The 20937-nt window shown below is 45.9% G+C and overlaps 1 protein-coding gene across 8 annotated transcripts in view; it reads right to left on the bottom strand.

The window, feature by feature from the left end:
- The window catches only part of ZCCHC2 (zinc finger CCHC-type containing 2), a 45324-nt gene extending 29815 nt beyond the window's left edge, over nucleotides 1–15509 (bottom strand). For 7 of the 8 annotated variants that reach the window (XR_009964591.1, XM_062617727.1, XM_062617730.1 and 4 more), the window contains exons 1-2: nucleotides 14272–15508; nucleotides 255–366 (exon numbers count right to left, since the gene is read on the bottom strand). Coding sequence is in view for 7 of the 8 variants with exons in the window: in XM_062617727.1 (XP_062473711.1) it covers nucleotides 255–366; nucleotides 14272–15201 (1042 nt within the window). In the remaining variant the exon portion in view is untranslated. Of the gene's footprint in view, nucleotides 1–254; nucleotides 367–14271 lie in introns of all 8 variants that reach the window. The other variant, XM_062617728.1, reaches the window with a different exon arrangement.
- Between the last annotated feature and the right edge of the window lie 5428 nt (nucleotides 15510–20937).

Genomic DNA, 20937 nt, shown 5'->3' with positions numbered 1-20937 from the left:
TCCCACTTCTCTTTTTCAGGAGGAAGCCCATCTGCAATCAATTTTCATGCATGCAGTCACTAGTGGTTAGCAGCAAACAAGAATGACAACTTACTATAATAAAGAAAAGACCAAGTAGCCAGCAGAGCAGCTATTATACTTCCCAATCATTGCAGTTTCTCATTCAAATGAACAGCAAGACAGACGCAAGATTTCTACAACTACCAGGACAGTTTAACATTAAAGAACCCTTTTGAAAGAAATCTCAAATATACCTTCTCGCTGAGGTCTATGGGAAGTCATTGACAGTCCATCGTGAGGTGCCGTGGTTCGTTCTAGCAAACTGGTCTCATTACTTGACATGCACTCACTGTGTGAAAAGTCATTCTAAATTAAGAAGGGAAAAAAAAAAGGCTTATTAGGCGTGTATTATCAAAGGTTGCGCTAAACAGTAGAAATGACAAAAAAATTGGCTCCTTATTTGGTATTTTACAGGAGAAAAAACTGAAGTTCTTTACAGTGGCAAAGAGGTGGTCATTAGCCATTTCAGCTCTTACTTTTTAAATTTATTATTAAATGTCAGCTATAACCTCCAGTGTTTCACTGACCTTATTTTAAAAACAGAACAGAGTGAACAGAACAGAAGAACAGATCATGTGCCTTTAGGGTTCCTCAAGCTGGACAATACCATCAGCTCAGAACTTCATTACTAATTTACAGTTAGTATGACCTCTGTCAATTACTAACCTGTGAAGTCATCTACTTGCTTACACTCTAAACATATTCTCCTCAATTATATTCATGCACCGTATCTTCAGCCTGACACCCTTAATATATAGGAAATCAGGACATATGGTCCTAACAGCTAAATCCATACATTACCTTACTAACTAAACATTCGGAATGCAACCAGTTGCCATCAACACCTGCTCTTCCGTGGGGAAAAGGACAGACTGAAAACTCATCTCCCCCCACATTTGTATGCAGACTTCAAAATCATATGCCAAGAATTATTACTGTTTCAAGACAGTGCATAAGGAGGGACAGAAAAAGAAAACATGTACGACAGATAAGAGAAAAAAGAATAAACTAGGCTAACAATGATAAATTGGAGAAAAGTATTAGATGAGCATGGGCTTCAAGTGTCTTTTCTAGGGTAACAAAAGTCTGTATGATTTTCCCCAACTTAAGATAAAAAACCTATCAATTTACATGTTCTTCAATGATCAGGTCTTGTTAAAAACCAAACTGACCAACCAAGCTAAAATTCAAAAATGTTTTAAAATGTCCAATGCAACCATGTTTTGCCAGACATGTAGACTTCAGATGCAACCGGGTTTGCCAGCTGAGCAGCACAATTCACATTTCAAGAAAATGACAGATTGCCTTTGAAGATGTATCCACAGAGAACTAGGAAACACTGGAAGTTACTAGTGAATCTATTTTAAGTGAAGCACCTCTATTTATCTGTAACAAGGAGCATAACATCTGAGCTTAGCAAGTACCTAAATGCTATCAATATGTAAATACCGTACCAATGATAGCAGCAGTGGCAGCAACACAGAGGGGGAGAGAAAGTGGTTTTCTGTTTAACACCACAAATGCTGTTTTTTATTAAGCAGTGGAAGCTAAAAAAGAGGTAAGTTTCTTAGGAAAGCTTTCAAAGGAAGCAAGTTAAACAGAGGACATTTAATGCACCACAAATATTTAGCAACTGGTCTGCATGAAAACTAGAAGGTCAATAAACATCTATCTTGTTATTAGCTCTATACAACAAATAAAATACCTGGGAGAAATTAATACTTTTTGGAGTAGATGTGTACTGAAAGTTCAAAGTCTGTTCCTCTCATTCAGGATGAAGAACATGACTCCACTGAAAGATGTTCACCAAAGATGGGTAGAGGAAAAATACAAATCTTGAAAGAGTTCTCTCATTTTTAAATACAGGAAGGTTAAGATTTTGGAAATAAGTCCAAGAATACATGTGGGTTTTTTTTTTCTAAAGGGCTTGTGCAACATAATGAGACAAACCAGCAGCCAAGACTAGTTACGTTGTTTGGTACAGAAGTCCCTAAGACTGTCACATGAGGCATACTAGAATAAGGAAGCACAGAGGTGTCAAAAGACTTTGGAATCCCCCTGCAGTTTGAGAGTTCTTCAATGAACTTCTTCAGATTTGACAGGTGTACCAGCTAAAGCTGGCTTCATCTCAGTAAACCAGCTTTTTATCATCTATAGTGACATAGTTTAGTGGTGGTCTTGGCAGTCCTGGGGTAATGGTTGGACTTGATCTTAAAGGTCTTTTCCGACCTCGTTGATTTTATGGTTCTATAGTGTTGGTACAACTGTGGCAGCTCCTGACAATACATGCAACTCATTTAGGACCCAATAAGTACACAGGCATCAAGTCTGCCCTTGGCATCCTGTTAATTTCATCAGTCACATCAACAGCAGTACACATCTAGCAAGTGAACATCTATGCGCCTTTAGATCACACTGCAGTGGGCTGAGGAACTGAATGACATTTTAGCTGTTTCATCTAAATCAGTGCATGGTTTGTATCCTACCTGTCAGTAATCTCAGGTTTCAAAACAATCAGATTATAAATATAGAGAATGCTTTATTTCCTCAAGATAAAACTTATGCCAGTCCCTAGCCACTCAGTAAACAATTTCAGCAAACTTATCAAAACAGTATTTCATGCTTCAAACATCTAATAAATTATGAGCACAATGTTAGACACGGAATAAAAAGGGAACATAGCTGTGTATCAGTGAGACTGCATTTTAACAGCTTTAGCACACTTCCAAGTTTAGGTTAATAAACAAAATAAAAATACCCACAAGCATGCTCTGGAGAGCACTTTCAGATCTTCTCAGAACTCCCACTGATACTGTTGTGTCAGACGTTTCACAGTAACTGTGGACATAACCAAACCCAAGTACTTCACTTTTCAAGTGTTAACTCCTGGTCATGCATTATTCACAAAACTGTTGGCATTTAAGCATTAAAAGCACCCTGTTAAAACTGTGACTCATTTAAGACTGCCCATAAAAAGCACTACTACTATGATTAACTGGCTGTGCCCAAACTACATAAGCTAACAAGTTTAGCATGTATTTTGGTATGAGTGAATGTCTTCCTGATGTGAAATCAAACCACCGAACCAAGATTTTTAGCAAAGATCAATGCCAATTCTTTGGCAGAGGTAAGGTCTTCCTTATAAACTACAGACACTCACTCTGTCAAAAGAACTTTTGTATCTTTCTTTCACAGCGCATGCAGAAGACAACAGACATTTGGATTAACTCTGACAGAGGCTCTCAAGCTATTCAGTTTCTTTTATGTTTCTAAGATGCCTTTTTCTACCTCTGAAATCATCAGCATAAGAGCTGAAGGCAATGCTTCATTCATTGTAAGGAACAAGCTGAGACTTCCACCTAATCAAATACTCTTCTTTTTAAAATGAACAAACGGATCTAAACCCAACAGAATGTAAAAAGTCACACCTCCTTTTGCATTCAGTCAGGCTATTTGTTTTGATTAATGGAAAAATACATTACAGTCTATTCTAATAAATGACTGCTAGTTAAGAAGTCAAAGAAACTGTAAGCAGTTTTTAGAAGAAAGGTGTGGAAATAAGATTTATTTTAAAGAGGTGCTGTGCTCAGCTCATGTCAAAGCAGCATTAAATATTTCTCTAAACCTCCTAATACCAGAAAACTGCTTCTCACCGAGCACATATATCATCTTTGTAACAGTGTTCCAATATTTTTGCAGTTACTCTAGAACGGTTACTTTTGGCAGCATTCTATACCCCGTGAAATACATCCACATTTGAAGGCTCCCTCTAAATTGCAAAATATTACAAGGTTCAGACCTGTATTTAAAGAAGTACTGGTATCAATGATTATACAAATCATTGTATCTGTAAAGAAGGTCAGAATTTACTCACTTGAAAAATGCTTCACCTAGAAGGTTAAACCTGTAATATGTACTGTGTGCACTCTGTGAATGACAGCTTTTACAATACCAACTGAACACAGGAGGAGTCAGTGCCGTAATCCAGGGCAGGCATTGCTTTACCTTACAGCCTGCAAGGGCTGCTTCTGTGCCAGCTCCAGATCCTATCTTAAGCTGCACTACACCTCTTCACATTTGGTGTTAGCTACTGTGACAGTCCTACATCAAACACTCCCAAGTAACAAAAATACAAGTGGCATTGTCAAAGCAGACAACTTCAGCACACAAGTGACTGGAAAGTCTAGGCAGCCCAGAGGGCCAATGAATATTAGGAATGACAGTGCAGGTTGCTACCTGTGCCAGTCACACTACAAACACAAGTCCTTTAAAACTGGGGATGGTCGCAAGGAGCTCCTGTTGATGGTCATGCTGTATAGAGCTAATAGTGCTAATCATTTCCTGTCAATGCATAAAATGTATTCACACAACACATGCAAGTGTAAAGTTAATTCTTGCATAAGCTTTTTCCACTGTAAAGCTTTCACATACAAAGATTCACTGCAGCTCACAGCGCTGCTTCTAATGATTAAAATACAGTGAAGCAAGAAATGTGGGTGGCCCCAAACCAGCTGTCAGATAATTAGATAATCACATAGATCTTTGTGACAGGTTAGAGGATGAACTATGTTTGTCCCTGAAAGTGAAACATGCCAAGAGAGCACTCTAAAAATTGTCTGCTCTCACAGCCTAGACAACAGTTTTGTATCCAAGACTTCTTTCCTCATATGGTTGAGAGTAACTGCCATATTTTAAAAAACACGTATCACTTGAGATGTTTCCTGGGACTGTATCATAGCCTGGTTTGGGTTGGAAGGGACCTTAAAGATCATCTAGTTCCAACAACCTGCCATGGGCTGGGACACCTTCCATGAGACAAGGTTGCTCCAAACCCCATCCAACCTGGCCTTGAACACTTCCAGGGGTGGGGCAGCCACAACTTCTCTGGGCAAGCTCTGCCAGGGCCTTGCCACTGACGTAGTGAAGAATTTCTTCTTTATATTTCATCTACATCTACCTTCTGCCGGTCTAAAGCCATTTCCTCTTGTCCTATCACTACATGCCCCTGTAAAAATTCCTTCTCCATCATTCTTTTAGGTCCCTTCCAGGTAACGGAAGGTTGCTATAAGGTGTCCCTGGAGCCTTTGCTTCTCACTGCGGGACAGGGTCAAATGCTTTGCACGAGTGCAGGTAGATGACACCTACTGCTCTTCCCTATCCACTAACACTGTAACTCCACTGTAGAAGGCCACAAAGGCCAAATTTGTCACGTACAATTTGCCCTTAGTGAAGCCATTCTGGCTGTCCACAATCATCTCATTTTCCACATGCCTTAGCATAGTTTTCAGGAGGATCTGCTCCATGACTTTGCCAGGCACCAAGGTGAGACTGACCAGCCTATAGTTCCCCAGGTTTTTGAGGTTTTTTTTCCCTTTTTAAAAAATGTGGGTTACATTTCCTTTTTTTATTTTTTTTTGTCTGTAGGAACTTCACCAGTCTGCTGTGACTTCTCAAATTCGATGGCACTTCATCCACCAGTTCCCTCAGGATCTGTGGATGCATCTCTTCAGGTCCCATGGACTTGTGTACTTTCAGGTTCCTTAGATGGTCTTGAATTTGACCTTCTCCCACAGCAGGTGGTTCTTTGTTATCCCAAGTCACAGTCTTTACCTTCTGTGACTTGGGTGATGTGGCTGAAGCACTTAATGGTGAAGACTGAGGCAAAAAAAGTCATTAAGTACCTCAGCCTTCTCCATATCCCATGTATCCAGGTCTCCCGTTTCCTTCCAGAGAGTACACGTATTTTCCCTAGTCTTCCTTTTATCGCTGATGTACCTATAGAAGTTTTTCTTGTCGCCCTTGACATCCCCCGTCAGATTTAATTCCACCAGGGCTTTAGCTTTCCTAACCTGTTTCCTGGCTGCTTGGAAAATTTCTCTGTATTTCTCCCAGGCTACCTGTCCTTGTCTTCCACCCTCTTTAGGCTTCCTTTCTGTGTTGGAGTTTCCCCAGAAGTTCCCTGTCCATTCACACAGGCCTGCTGGTGGTTCTGCCTGACTTCCTCTTTACTGGGATGCATCACTCCTGAGCTTAGAAAATGTCATCCCTGAATATTAACCAGCTTTCTCAGGTCCCTCCTGCCTCCAGGGCTTTATCCCATGGGATTCTATCAAGCAGATCCCTGATGAGGCCAAAGTCTGCTCTCCTGAAGTCCAGGGGTGCTTGTCTGTAAAAGCAAGCCCTAAATGTCTAAAGTGGAGAACCATCCTGCTTGGAAGGATGCTGCTCTGCATAACTAACATATGTGAGCTGAGCAAATCTCAGCTAGTCTACACATGATAGATGTCCAGACTCTGCCTTCTATTAATGCAGACAGCTGATCAAAAAATGTCATGCTGGTATTGCTTTGGCAATATGTAATGAAATCTGTTATTTGATAGCCTACTAATCATCATGAGGAAATGATTGATGCACATAAGTCTTCTGATGTTTGCACTGCGCTTTCATAAAAGAACTATTCATGCATCAGCTCTGATGAGCACTAACAAGGGAAACCTGCTTACAGCAGCTGGATCACTTGATTAGTTCTATGTACCCAAATATGAAAGCTTATTTTCCTGCAAGACTTCAGAAAACGTGCTGTTAGAGATAGCAGCCTTTCAAGCTGTACAGATGCAAACCAGCACAGCTCTTCCACTCCTTTATACGTGGGAAGTGGCAAACAAAACCAGATCAAAGAAGGCATCTTGGAAGAATCAATGTCTAACAGATGATCATGATCTATCAACTACGGCATCTGTACTTCACACAAATTTGAGTGATATCAGAATAACCATTAATAGAGATGGTGCCAGTTTAAAGACCAAAGCCATGATTTGCTTGAAACAACCCTTACAAGCTATCATCCTGACTGCTTCACAGCTGTGATATGCTGATACATAGCTATGTAGCTATGTTAGCACAAAGGCTAAACATCACCTTTTAAGAAGCATGTCAGCTGAAACTGCACATATATTTGTGTGCTGCTAAACCCCCTCTTGATGACAACAGCAGCAGAGGACTGTGTGCCACTGCATCTGCACCCTACCACCTAATTCTTACTGTTGCCTGGATACAGGAATAGAACTTGCATACCATCTAATACTTAAATGGAAATCAGCACACAGATTTAGTAGTCACAAATGCAAACATACACAGCAGCAATGCTTCAAAGTCTGTTTAATGCTGACAACTGTGATGCAACAGATTGTCTCCCATGCAAAAAAAAACCACTACTGTCTTGGACAAGCTATTACTTAAATGCAACATCAAGACTTAAGACGATTGCCCTACTGACACTGCTGTTAAATTAGCTTCAGTTCGAAAGCTTTTGAACTACACAATGGCACTGCCTGATTGGTTTGAGATGCAGAGAGCTGTCCTACAAGACTAAGAATGGAATCTGCCTCAAGATCTACCACCAGGAAGACCTACTGAAAGTTCTCTCTTATAGCCACAGACAACAATCAACTTAAATGCCTACTTGTTAACTTGTCTTTTCACATGCAAAATCAACCTCCAGAACAATAATGCTTATTCCACATGGAATCACAGGCCAGAGAAATGGGCAGACATGAACCTCATGAAGTTCAACACAGGGAAGTGCAAAGTCCTGCACCTGTGGAGGAACCATACAAGCTGAGGCCTAACCAGCTAGAAAGCAGCTTTGGAACCTACACATATAAAAATGTATACATATACATCTGAAGGGAGGGTGCAAAGAGGCTGGAGCCAGGTTCTTCTCAGTGGTGCCCAGCAGCAGGACCAGAGTCAACAGGCACAAACTGAAAGAGTTTCCCCCTGAACATCCGGAAACACTTTTGCACTGTGAGGGTAACTTGCAGACAGGCTGCAGAGTCTCCATCCCTGGAGATACACAAAAGCTATCTGCACACGGTCCACCACCTCTGAGACCTCTGAAGACCTCCAGAGGTCCCAGCCAACCTCAGTCATTTTGTGGTTCTGTGACCAGACATAAAATCCCATAATATGTGAAATAAAAGTCTGCCTGGCTGAACATACGGTTCAAATGGGGTAATATGCAACTGCCCTATTAACTTGTATCTAAGAAAGCTGGACTGCACAGAGAGAACACACAGTTGCCCAAGAGCAATTTAAGGCGTATTTGTTCTGTGAAACTATTTTAAGAGTTGCTGTAAGAGGCAGCAACAACACACTATGAGGGAGACAGAAACCTTCTGAAAAAACATCAGCTGATTCAGGGCGGAAAGGCACACCATATGACAGCTTCAGCAATCACATATTGACTAACTTGTAGCAAGGTGAAATCATCTCAACTTTAAGACAAACAACGTACCGACCTCTCAGCATTAACAACTTCAGCTATCAAGGCCTGTGGTGATTACACTTAAGTACCAGACATGTCAGCTACAGCAACGATTTACAGTGCTGGGAGAAACACACCACATTCTTTCTCCAAGTCTCATCTTCATCTGAGCTTTTAACAGGATTTAAACCACAATTTCAGTGCAACCTAGCTAGCTCATCATAAAATAGGGAACTTGAAGCTAAAGCCAGCAATGCAACAGTTCAGATGTTACAGCATCACCAGTTGGTTGCTCACCCAACAGTCTGTGTAAGTTCAGTACTGTTACAATTCTATGCTGAGTAAGAAGAAAACTACTTGAATGTGTCATTTCAGACTAATATAAAAATTATCTTCACAACAGTCTAGGGTGATGGAAAGCCCTAAAAAACATCTGCCCATTGCAAGTGGTTCACTGAAGTACGATTAGTACTGACAAAAGACAATGTCTTCATTACTACTTTTAACTACCAGCAAAGAGTAGTATGTCTTCTTGTCCAATCCTTGAACTCAAGAGATCTAAGCAGCATAAAGGTATTCCTTCATGCATGGCTTTCTGAATAACAGAAAATCTGTCATGTTCTTATCTTGCTCTTAAGACACTTCCCAAGGCATTAATTCTCCTTTCACTATTAAAAGTAGTTTTACTTTCTTCGCCCCAAAACGACAAGATTAAGAGGTTGAAGAAAGGCAAGAAGCTCACAAAGGAATGCAATTTCTAGCCAGATCTTTGAGTTTGTCCTCTACAAACTTCAGTCTCTGAAAGTATAAACCCTTAGACTTTGAGAAATTCACCGAGTTTTGGAGGAAAAGCAAACATTTAATATTAATTGTAGTTAATGGAAAATCAACTGTAGCGTTTACTAGGGCAGCTATGGCTAGACACTGATATTGGCACAAAGAGATGCCAGATTTAAGTAGACAGAATCCTGCAGACTTCAGTGGTTTCATAAATACAACCATCTTACTGCTGCTGACTGCATCCTCTTCTGCAGCTCTAAGAGCTGAAAGTCCTCGGTACTCCAAGCCCAGTGACATCCTGCTATCTACAGATAAGTCAACACTGGGCAACGCTCAAAAATGGACCACAGCTCAACAACAGTAATCTAAGTGCAAGCATTAGGAAGTCATGGGTATATTTTTAATGACCTCAGTGCTCATTTAATGTTGGAGAACAAACTGGCATGGTTTAACCCTAGTATAAAGAGACTGGGCAAGGCTACAAACTTGTCCCAACACCTCATACTCAGAAAAAAACAACTAAAACAACAGAGAGCAGTGAAAGTTTTTACTCCGCAATTTCCTGGAACATTAGCATGCACAATTAGTCAGGAGTCTTTCATTTCAAGCATTGTCTTTTATCTAGTTATTACTTCCTTTCCGGAAGACTTCCAGTAATGTTTCTGGAAATCCTTAACTCCTGCTTGGAGTCAGGGAAATTCGTGTTCAGAGGCAAGGGTGTTAGGTTCACTGAAGGAGCTAGGGGTACTTTTTATCTCAGTAGGCAAAACTTTTAAATTTTCCTGAAGCGTACCACCATTTAAGAGATTTTTGCCAAGAGTCAAATGACATTTTTTATCTTTCTGTCTCTTATTTAAGGCAGACTCTGAAGACGCATTTTTCCTTAACTCTATGCCACTAAAGAACAAGTATATTGCAACTCCAAAATGAGATTGCCTTTATTTCTGTTCTCACAAAGGTCTTTGATTCTAAAATCAAGTTCTACTACCTTCTTCTGCTGCAAATGACTGAAGATCAATTATAAAAGCACTCTTCTAATTTGCAAAGTATACTATAATTAGAAGCCTACTAAGAAAAATACTCTATAAATAGAAACTTTCCCTTTGTTTGTAAGTAGAGACTTCTGTAAAGAATCCTCCAGCCAGCTAATTATAATACTAGTCAGCAAACCATTATCTCCAGGAGATCAAGTATTTCAACAGAACCTTAGTTCTATTACTGTCAAGTATGCCTGATTAAATGTTCCAATGTCTAATGCAAGCCACATATATTATGTTAGCACATATTCAGATCTCCTTCAGCCTTTCAGTGTTCTAACCTCAGATCTTAGATGGGATGGAGCAAGATACAAACAGCTTTGATACTGATGCACTTATTAAACAAATATAATCGACACAAGAATTGAGCTATGTGCTCTGTTGCTTAAACCAATATGCACAGTAGTATCAGCAGACTCTCTGAACAATAATACTTGTTTTATGACTACAGATGTGAATGCTGCCGATTTATTCTTACACTTCAACTTCACATTCAAAGTTCATATTTGGCACAGCTTAATGTACCATTGACTTTTCTTCCAAAAGGTGCTATTACAAATTACATGTTCATTTAAAAATCTGCAAATTGCAGAATTTCTACCTTAAGAAAAAAAAAATTCAGAAAAAAATTGTTAAAGAAACAAAGTTTATGCTACTATAAGGCAATCCTACTCGTAGCCCATCCTGATCCAACAGTGCTCTCTCCTACAACTTTTGAATTTGTCACTGAACTTTTTTTTTAGTATGTATCACTAAGAAATATGAAGTTCTCAAAGGATCATTAAATCAGGATACCAAGAAGGGCAACAATCCTATTAATCGTTTGTCAAGAAGGAACTTTAATGTGAGCTTAATCTTACCAGATGGCACAGATCCTACCCAGAAATCGTAATCCCAACCATGGGAAAAAGCAAACTGCTTTATATTGTAGTAGATGTCTGTTCAGCACAAATTCTTTCCAGGTGAACTCACCATAGCTAAATACTACAGTTTCTCGAAACCTGAGGCCATTTTGTTAGATATGCCACAGGCAACGACCCAGTCCTTGCCGTAAAGAATTCAGAGCCTCAATTTGACCAGTGAACTACGTGGCTCAACTCCCGGTCTGCACTCCACCACCCGTGCAGACTGATTTCACATCACGGCGCTCTCCAGAGGTACGGAGTATTTCAGGGGTCATGTGAGCAACAGCTCTGCTACCACCACCTGCAGACTGCTCAGCAGGGTGGGCTCCGGGAGCCCGGCAGTGCCGCGGACGGGAAGCCCAGCGCTGCGCTACCAGCCTTCCGGCACACCACTTCTCCCGCGGCTCATCCGCACTACTGCCCCGTTTGGGACAGACCTTCCCGCAAAGCCCCGGGGCCTTCCCAACTCCCTTCTGGCCCCGCAGCCCGGCCTCGGGGAAGGGGGTGTGTGGGTGTGGGTGTGTGTCAGTGCCACGCCACCCTCCCTCCCTCCCATTGGGCGGCCGGGAGCGCGGGCCCCCTCCGCGCTCGGGAGGCGGCGGGACCCGCGCGTGACCGGGCCCACGCGCGGCTACGGCGGCGCGGAACAGCCGCGCGCGCGCCCGTTATGCAACACAAGGCACCTCCCCCCACCGGCGGGACAGAGGGAAACCGCCCTGCGGACACGTGACCGGGAGCGCAGGCGCCGCCGCCATCTTGGATGGGGGCGGGAAGCGGGGGTGACCATCCACCACCGCAGCCCTGCCCGGGGACCGGCCCTTCCGCACCCACCGGCGCGGTGGGGACGGGCGGAGGGGGATAGGGGCTGCGCCCTCACAGGGCGGCGTGGCTCCATGACCGACCCTTCCTCCCGCAAACAAAGCGAGAGGTCGTGTGTCCCCCCCTCCCCCGCCCCCACGCGGCCGCTCTCAGGCCGGGAAAGCGGAGAGACCGGCGGCCGTTACGGGGCTCCTCGGGGTGGGGTCGCCCCCCTCCCCTCCGCTTATCGCTGGCTCTGCGCTGGCAGGTCCCGGCTGCCCCTGTGTAACGGGAAGGAGAAAGTTTAAGCCCTTCTTCCAGGTCCGGCCACTACAAAACGTGACAGGAACCGCCTGCTCCGGGCATTTCCCGTGCAGCCGTGAGGCGCGGCAGCCCGCGGGCTGGCCCTGCGGGGCACGGCCCAGGCTGGGGAGGGCAGGGCAGGGCGACCGCGGTGAGGGCGGAAGGTGAAGCTGTCGGGAGCTGCAGAGCTGCAACTGGCACGGCCACGGGTCGGGTCACAACTTAAGAGGGAGCCCAGCCCTTCCGACACGAGGCCGGCCAGAGGAAAATTCAAAGAGGTCTTTATGAACCAGTTTCGTTCACAACTGCAGATCCCTGAAGGCACTTAAGGGGGGCCATTTTGGTCCTGTGTGGATTACGGAATATGTGATGTGCATGTTCAGCCAAGCTCACTCGGGCCTCTCAATTCTCCCCGACTAAAAGAAACCACTACCACCACTTGGAAGGCTGCTTTTACACCAGAGCCAGGATGCTGCACAAAACAGACTTCAATTCCAGTAGTCCGTGAGAGCCTGATCTATTTGGTGGGACACACTGAGAAGCTACCCCTGATGTGCCAGTTTTGGGCAAGGACTACGTTTCCTGTTACCAGCACTTCAAACCCAGAAAGAACAGTGTCCAGTCTTACCACTTCCTGCCACTCATCTTCTCCCTCTCAACATGGACCTCTAGGATTCATTTTGGGATAGAGCTACACTCGATATAGGCCAGTGAGCCAAAATAAATACTTTTGGGACTTATGCTATGAATTCATTATGATTTCAGTACTGTAACATCTACCCACTAGTTTACAACCTAGTAAATGTGCTTTGGCCTTAAAATGATGTAAGAATTCACTTAACGTGCTTGAAGGCTTAGAAATTCACGCCTGTCTCTTCTGGGTATTCCTTAAGAGCATATCATGTCTTTAGCACTCAGAAAAAGGGAGTCATCCGTTTCGTGTGGCAGACAATGTAAAACAGTCCTCTAGGAGTGGATGAATTGGACAGCACTGCAAGTAAACTCCAAAACCAGAACCCTCACCACTTTGTACCCTTTTCAGGTTAGTTCCCAATGATGTGTTTGGCTGAACAGCCTTATAAACACCCCATCTTCCAGCCCTTTCTTCCCCTTTGCATGACAGGCCATCTATAGAGCAGAAACTGCAGAGCTTCAACACGATAGCTTGGTTGCATAAATATGGGGCAGATTTTAAAGGCAATGCTCACCAAGAGGGCAGCAGTGAATGGCACTGGGGGAAACCTCAGTCTAAACATAGCTGCTGCTGCACGAGAGAATGCCTCAGTGCCACTTGAAGTCTTCATTCTTGGTGACAGCCACCTTCTAGCAACAAGTGGCACATCTGTTTTCAAGATGTGCTCTGCTGTTTCCTGACAGCCCCACAGAAAAATCAGCTTTCCTCTGAACAGAAGCTCCAGTTGTGACATTTCAATGTGCTGCTTTAGTAGAATGATTACCACCCTTTCCCAAACATCATCAGCCACCTTACTGAATGTGGCTTTCCACAGAACCAGACCTAGAGCTCATGAGCCCTGACTGCTACCTTGATCCCTGACAAGTCTCATTTGGAGGGGAGGGAAAGAACAGGGTCCACGTAACAATTATTTCAAGGCATTCTATTGTTTTAAGCCCCTAGAGAATGATCTCTTAGGACGTATGGTTTCTGTCTAGCATTATTATTATTATCACTGCAAGTTTAGTCAAGCTATTGCTTGTACTTTTGCATGGTACAACTACTTCAGTGGCCTACAGCACAGGAGGCAGCCCGGCAGTACCCTGCACCCTGTGCTTCAGCAAGGCAGGGTTCAAAAAGCAGTGCTCCGGAAAGCATGGCAGGCTACGAAAAGCGGTCTTCCCTCCCTCCCCAGTTCGTACTAGACGCTCTACAGCAGCTTGTGGGGGTGGCCGAGGCCTACACTGCCGAGGGGATGAGGGGGAATAGGACAAGCTACCAGGCAAAACGGGAGGGGGCAGATCCCATGGCGGGGGGGCTTCGGGGAAAGGCAAGCAGCCGCCCTCAGCTCGGAGAAAATCGGGAGGCGGTGAAGGAAAAAGGAGGAGAAGGCGCAGGAAACCGCCCGATGAGATGGCGCTGCGCGAAGAGGCCAGGACGCGGCATTACCTGGGCTTGGTGGCGGCCGAAGCCCTCCTCTTCCTGGTCCCCGCACAAGGCCCTCCTTAGCCGCTCCAGGTGCTCCCGCAGGGTGACCCGCTGGTGGAAAGAAAAGGCCGGGTGCAGCGAGGCCATAGTGAAGAGCAGGAGCAACTCCTCTTGTGCGCCGAAGCCCAGGCCCTGTGCGGCGGGGAGGCCGGCCTGCCCGTTTTCCCCGGCTCCGTCCATCACCATCACCACGTCGTCCTCCTCTTCCTCGGCCCCCTCCTCCTCGGCGGCGCCCGCCTGAGGCCGTCGCGCTTGGCAGCTCTGCAGTATGGAGTCCACCTGGGGTAGGAGGCGGTGGAGGCGGCCGGCGGCCTCGCGATTCTCGGAGCCCAGCAGGGCCAGGTAGACGATGAGCTTGGAGCGCACGGCCGGGTCGCGGAAGTCGCCGAGCTGCCCGGGGTCGCTGAGCCCGTTGGCCTTCGCCTCCGAGTCGCGGAGGCAGTGGTAGTCCTTGCGGGCCAGGTCTTCCAGGCAGGAGCCCAGGAACCGCAGCTCCAGCGGGTTGCACAGGTCCAGCAGTCCCACCATAAACTCCAGCCGCTGCGCCGAGCCCAGCACCAGCCCGAACCACTCGTACACCGTCTCCTTGTCAGTGCGGGCCGCCGCCGAGCCGGGCCCGCCGCCGGCCGGCGCGGAGGCGGGGGGCGGTGGGCCAGGCCCAGGCCCCGGCCCCAGGCCGTGCAGCTGGCTCGGCCTCTGCAGCCCGCACCCCCTCCCCGCTGCGGCGGCCCCGCCGCGGGCCGGCGCCCGGGGCACCTGCTGCAGCTGGAGGTGACAGTCCAGGGCACCGCCAGGTTCCTTCAGCCCCAGCCCCGCGGCGGCCGCTGCCGCCTCTTCCGCTGCCGCTGCCTTGTGGCTCGTCTGCTTCAGGGGCAGCTTCATCTTCAGCATCCTCGGCGCGGGAGGGGCGCGAGCATCCGACGGGGCCCGGCCGGGAGCGGGAGGTCGCGGCCGGCGCTCACGGGGAGCCGCTCATGCTGCCGCGGCCCTGCCGGCGCGGGAGAGGCGCGCGCAGGGGCAACGTTCCCGGCGGGTGCGCGCGTGGGGAGCGGGCGGGAGGACGGGGGAAGAGCGGGCCTCGCGTGCAGCTGTGGCTCCCGCAGCGGTTCCCCCTCCCCCACCCTTCCCCGGCGGCCGGGCGCGCGCGCAGAGCCGGAGGCTGCCGTTGGCTCTCGCGGCCCCGGCCGGCGCGGACTGAGACCCAGCTCCCCGCGGGGGGCGGGCGGAGCGCGCCTCTCCGCCTATCGGCGCCGACAACGTCAGCGCGCTCGCCGCCGTGCGCCGTGGGCATGGGCTTGGGGCAGGCGGCGCGCTGGAGCCCGGACTGGGCCCCTAAGCGTCCTGGCCGGCTTCAGGCGGAGGCTGTCTTCTCCGCGAGCGGCGCGGCGCGGCGCGGCACGGCTCCCACCGCTGTGCGCTCTGTGCCGCCGGGGGCTACGCTATCACTCGTACTCGGGGGGGGCTCCTGAGCAAGGGAGGCGCCGCCGGTTCTCGTCTCTTAACCAGTGGGAGTGGGCGGAGCTGGGCGGCTCCCCGGGCCCGGATGGCGCTGCGAGGAGGGGCCGTGCTTCGCGATGTGACCGCGGAGTCGTATCTTCCCTAGCAGACCTATGGCAGTGGGCTGACGCCTGGCTGAGGCTCTCTTGTGCTTCATGAGTGCAGTTCTCACGCAGATGGAAATTGTTTGGTGGCTCACCAGAGAGCAGTCGAGGAGCAAGCCTCCGTATCTCCTCCTAGCTAAAAGATCTTCCTGAGATAAGGCCGTGCCGGATTGATGGTTGGCCTTCGGAGTGCCGAGGCATGTGGATTTGATTTACCCACGGCTGGCAGGGCCGGGCGGAAGGCTGTGCTGCGCCAGTGGAACAATGCTAGTTACATGGCTGTGCCAGCTTCTACATTTCTAATTCAACTGAAACTACTGCTGTTGTAAGATGCCTCACTTTTAAATTACTACTGTTACAGTGCCATGTGGCTTTCTACCAGGATGTTTTACAGTAGGGAAATACAAGGAACATTACAGAAAAAAAAAATATGGGAAAACAGCCAAGGGATAGTCCATCATGAAATACATACACTACATCATGAAAAACTGCCCCTGTTCTGTTCCCAGCTGCTGTGATCCACGACGACAAAGAGCCTACAATTATAAGATCAAGCAGTACTTTGAGTAATCAGAAAGTTGCAATGCTCCTTGCTTTGCCTCCCACACATTTATATAAAGACAGTGTATTTGAAAACAGAACCAAGCTTGTGGCTTGCAGAATAACACAGGGGAAAATAAAATGTGTTTTAATTACAATTGTGCCAAGCAGCATCCCCAAACTGCTTACAGCAACAAAGTACAAATTGCTAATGCTGACTTGCTCTTATCTATGTGTCCAGAAGCCCGTTGTGCTACCATGAAAGAGCTTATCAAACGGCTGAGTAAATGTCATGCAGATTGTAACAATCTTGTATGCATTGCTCGGATTTGCCACAGAGCAGTCTTGAACAGTAATTATAAACTAAACCACATCCTGGGTTTATATACATATATGTGCAGCAATGTATGTATTTTATTAAAAAAAGAAAAGGAGTAACTTGCAGTTAGCATATGTTAGGTTTATACACACCTCACTGCCACTTGGCAGTAGCAGAAATGGACTTCAACCCGATTCACTGCAGCTCTCCTCATTCATTAGCATCACAGCAGCGCTATCACTGCCCTCAGACATGTAGTGTGTAGTGGGGAGCCCTTTCATCCCAGACTGCCAGCAGTTCTTTGCACATTCCAGGACCCGGAAGGTGAAGAATTGGCCCAAGAAGTCCCATAAACCCATTTTCTTTCATGCTGTGTGCTGGTTAGGGCCTGGCTGGACCCGTGAATTGTTCCAGATCCCCACAGTTATTAGTCAAAGCAGCCATCACGATACCCCAGGATGATATTTTACATTGTCGTTATGAAGCAGCAATTCTAGAATTACAGAAGTTCTTGTCCTATTGTCATTACATATTTTTGTTTCAAAGAAAAGTCACCGTGACCGTCCCAGGGAATGTGCCAAGGTGGAACTGTGGAAACACAGAAACAAGGCTTGAGGTTTCTGCTTAGTAATTTAAACAGGTATTTAGCCTTAATAGAATTTGCGGGATCAGAATTGCAGTGATCAGAATGTTGGAAATAACATTTCCTACTTTAACAGCACCTGATTCAAATAAAGCGTGATAGTTCCAAACAGATAACACCATGGAGAGTGAAAAGGAATTTAATCTGGGCTAAAGGGAGGAGGGGGATGGGCTGACAGAAAGAGAAGATCTGCTGATTCATTCATCAATCCACAAAGGTGAGGTAAATTGCACACGCATGAGGGGAATGGTTGAAAGTAACACTCCCCTAGTCCAGAAAATACTTGAGCCTATCCTTTTGTGGTAGTTCCCAAACTGACACTTAGTTTCACAAATAATCTGAAAAACCCAATTAACTCATCCCTTCTTAATTTACTCTTTCGTAACGGCTTAAAATATGATACTTGAGAAAAAGAGATGTGAAAGATGTGAAGTCAGGGAAGGGGAGGGGGGGAGGGAAAAAGTAAAACGAATAGCATGAGAAAGCAAAAAGAAAACAAAGATATTGCGGGTGGGCTTGCGAGTATTGCAGTAGCTGAGGGAGGAGGTGCCAGCAAGACACAGGGCAGCACAGAAAGAGAACTGAAACTCAAGTGCCTTGGAGAAATGAAAGTGAAACTCAGGGTGTGAATGGAAGAAGGATACCGTGGGGACATGTATGCTCACTGACCAGGCCACACAACACGAGAGGCTCCTGTAAAATGTGACTTGCACCGGACAGCTGCCCTTGAAGTTTTTTAATCTGATTTTCTTAAAAAAAAAAAACAAAAACAAAAGACCAACCACAAAAGCACAGCTTGCACAGACCCTTAATGACTGCTGGGCCACAGTCATGATGACATACAAATGAGCATGGCACAGCCTTGCAGGGAAGAACATCTCTAAACTGAAAGCCAGATGAACTCTGACACAACACGGAGCAGCAGAGGAGCAGGCAGGACAGTGCTGCCCATGCAGGAGCCCCGCACCCCCACTCTGGGAAGTGGTGTTTGTTTGAGTGCAGCAGGGTGCTGGGCTTGCACCACAGGTCAGTGGCCAGAACTGTGCCATGCGGAGCAAGGTGCCATGGTCGAGTCACCACTGCCGCAGCCAGTTTGCAGTAACGGCACCAGAGGCTTTTTTGACACTCCCCAGCCTGCAGCATAACCCCTGTTCAGATTATCAAAGCCCCTGTGCCTCCTGAGTGCGCAGAGGCTTCATCAGAGATGTAGAAACCCTGTCCTCACTGGTAGATCGTTCTGTGAACCTGGTTGCCGCAGGCTGCTGGCTCTGCTTTTACTCCTGGGTGTGACCAGCACAGTGTGGGTGAATGAGCTGTGCAGAACACCAAGGGACGCAAAAGCCAAAGAGCCCCTGTTACCTGTCCTTGTGTGTCATCACACTGTGTACAGGCAGCCACAATGTATCTTCTGCGTGAAATGGCTGCCCTCGCTGAGTTCTTACAAAGACCTCGTCAGGATTTTGTTCAGTAGGCCTAAAACTTCTCCACCAGTGCTTTTAGAAGGGAGAAAGCCAGTAAGAAGAATAAAAAGCACCACACTGTGACACTGGACTGAATGCTGAAGCTAAGTAGGAACTAACAAAGTAACCTTTGGTATTCTCCACATTTCTTTTGGCTTTTAAATTATTCTTTTGGTTTTGTTTTGGTTTGGCTTTTTTTCAGTATTGACTTCTGACCAAGGCCATCAAAGATTTTCCAATAATTATAGCAACATATAAAAACAGTTTCACAGTCTCAGTTTGTTCCTCAGGATCTGCTAAAACTGGTTTGTATGGATGTGAATGAGGTTAATCTGTACCCCATTTGAAAATCAGACAGGGAGGCTGTAGGAGATACATACATATATATGTTTAATCTAGAGTAGTGTGTATATATAGATTTTTCATATATATCCAGATTTACATGTTTTTCATGTTGATACTGTTCCCCAGCTACTGTCTCTGCCATTAGTGTTTTTGCTTTTACAGAAAGCTGTCACAAATGCTTAGTGAGGATCTTTGCATGGATTCCCATCCTACAGGGTAGAAGATGCATAAATAGGGAAATAGAAGTCTTCCTTGTCTCAGTTCTTCCTTTCTTCCCTCTCCTCCCCTTTCCCAGAGTGTAGGAAGAGCAATTGCCTCTTTAAACCAAGTTTGCTACTGTGTTTAATTCACTCTCAGTAGCACGGGCTATTGTCGGCTCTCTCAGCCAAACTCCCAAGGTGTAAGGAAATCGTTTCAGGCAATGTCACACAAATGTCATACGAAAAACAACCTGGAAGAAAATACAAGTTCCCTGATAAAGCCTTGGGGCGATTTTGCTGACTCATGCTTTGTCATTTGTCTCATGATAGATGGCATTTTTTGTATCTTACCTTTTGTGAAACAGAAAGTAGCTACCTTTTAGCCTTGAGATCTGGAAGAAATGGTCTTGAGAAATGGCAACTAAAAATCAAACCTGACAAATCAGTAGGGTGTTATTACTTATTTTGTTATTCTTACTACTTTGATGGGTTTTGAATATTTGAGCTGGTTTATTCTTTTGGCTTCTTTTTCAGCAGGAGTTGAACAAGCTTATATTTGAAAACTAAAGACATGTTTAAGAAATGATATTTAGTCAATAAGCGTTTGTGCAATGAAGACAGGCATTTTTAGGAGCTTGTGTTCAATATGACTAGTAAAATGCAGTAAAATGACTAGTAAAATTAGGACCTGTAGTCCTAATTATGTTAGCATCCTATGCAGGAATAAACATGCAATTTTAAGCCCAGTTTAAATAGTTTAAACATAGTTTAGGATTTAAAGTTACTGAAAAATAAGTTCAGTGTAGGCAAAGGGTGTGTTCCCAGGATCAACTTGATTATGCAAGACTGTTTCTAAAGCCAAGTTGGTTATTCATTTGCAAAGCTCACCTGTCCCAGGCCTCTTTGGCAAGCCTGCCAATAAACGTACTGTTATGAAACGCAGTTGCAAATTGCAGTTTGCTGTTCCAGGGAGGCTGAACTGAAGCCACCGTCCTGCTTTTACATAACTTTCAAAGGTGAGTGCCTACTATTTTCAGCTGGAAGCAGCCCAGAAATACATGAAAGATGGAAACATCGCCGAGATGCCAGGATAGGGGGGCCTATTTCAAGTTCTGTGCAGATGGAGCAAGTTCTGTCTGCATGGCATTCCAGCCTGTGGTACTCATGGCAGTCTGTATCAGTTTGCTTTTATCCATGTAAAATAATGAATAAAAGTTATGAAGAGAATTTAAGGAGAGTTAAGGATGCAGTGGCACTGGGATATTCTTATCCTTTGGATCTTCTGTCCAGCAGTTTCCCTGTGCTGATGGAAATCCTCAGGGGGTTTTACCGTCACAGAGCACAGCCTACGCTGATATGAATGACTGAGTTCAAGCTGGTGCAAATCACATGGAAATGAAATTTGCACAGACAGCTACTACTTGACATAGATGACAATTCAGTTTCAGGGAAGACAGCAATGGGATTTTCAGCACCATTCAGTTTTAGGCTTTCTAATAGTCTGGCAAGGGCAGTGGTG

This window comes from Pezoporus occidentalis, unplaced genomic scaffold (assembly GCF_034315485.1).
Source record: "Pezoporus occidentalis ecotype Australia unplaced genomic scaffold, CSIRO_AGI_Poc_V1 ctg2, whole genome shotgun sequence".
Taxonomy (NCBI): Eukaryota; Metazoa; Chordata; class Aves; order Psittaciformes; family Psittacidae; genus Pezoporus; species Pezoporus occidentalis.
Note: the sequence above shows the minus strand (reverse complement) of the source record. Positions and strands in the feature narration are given on the sequence as shown.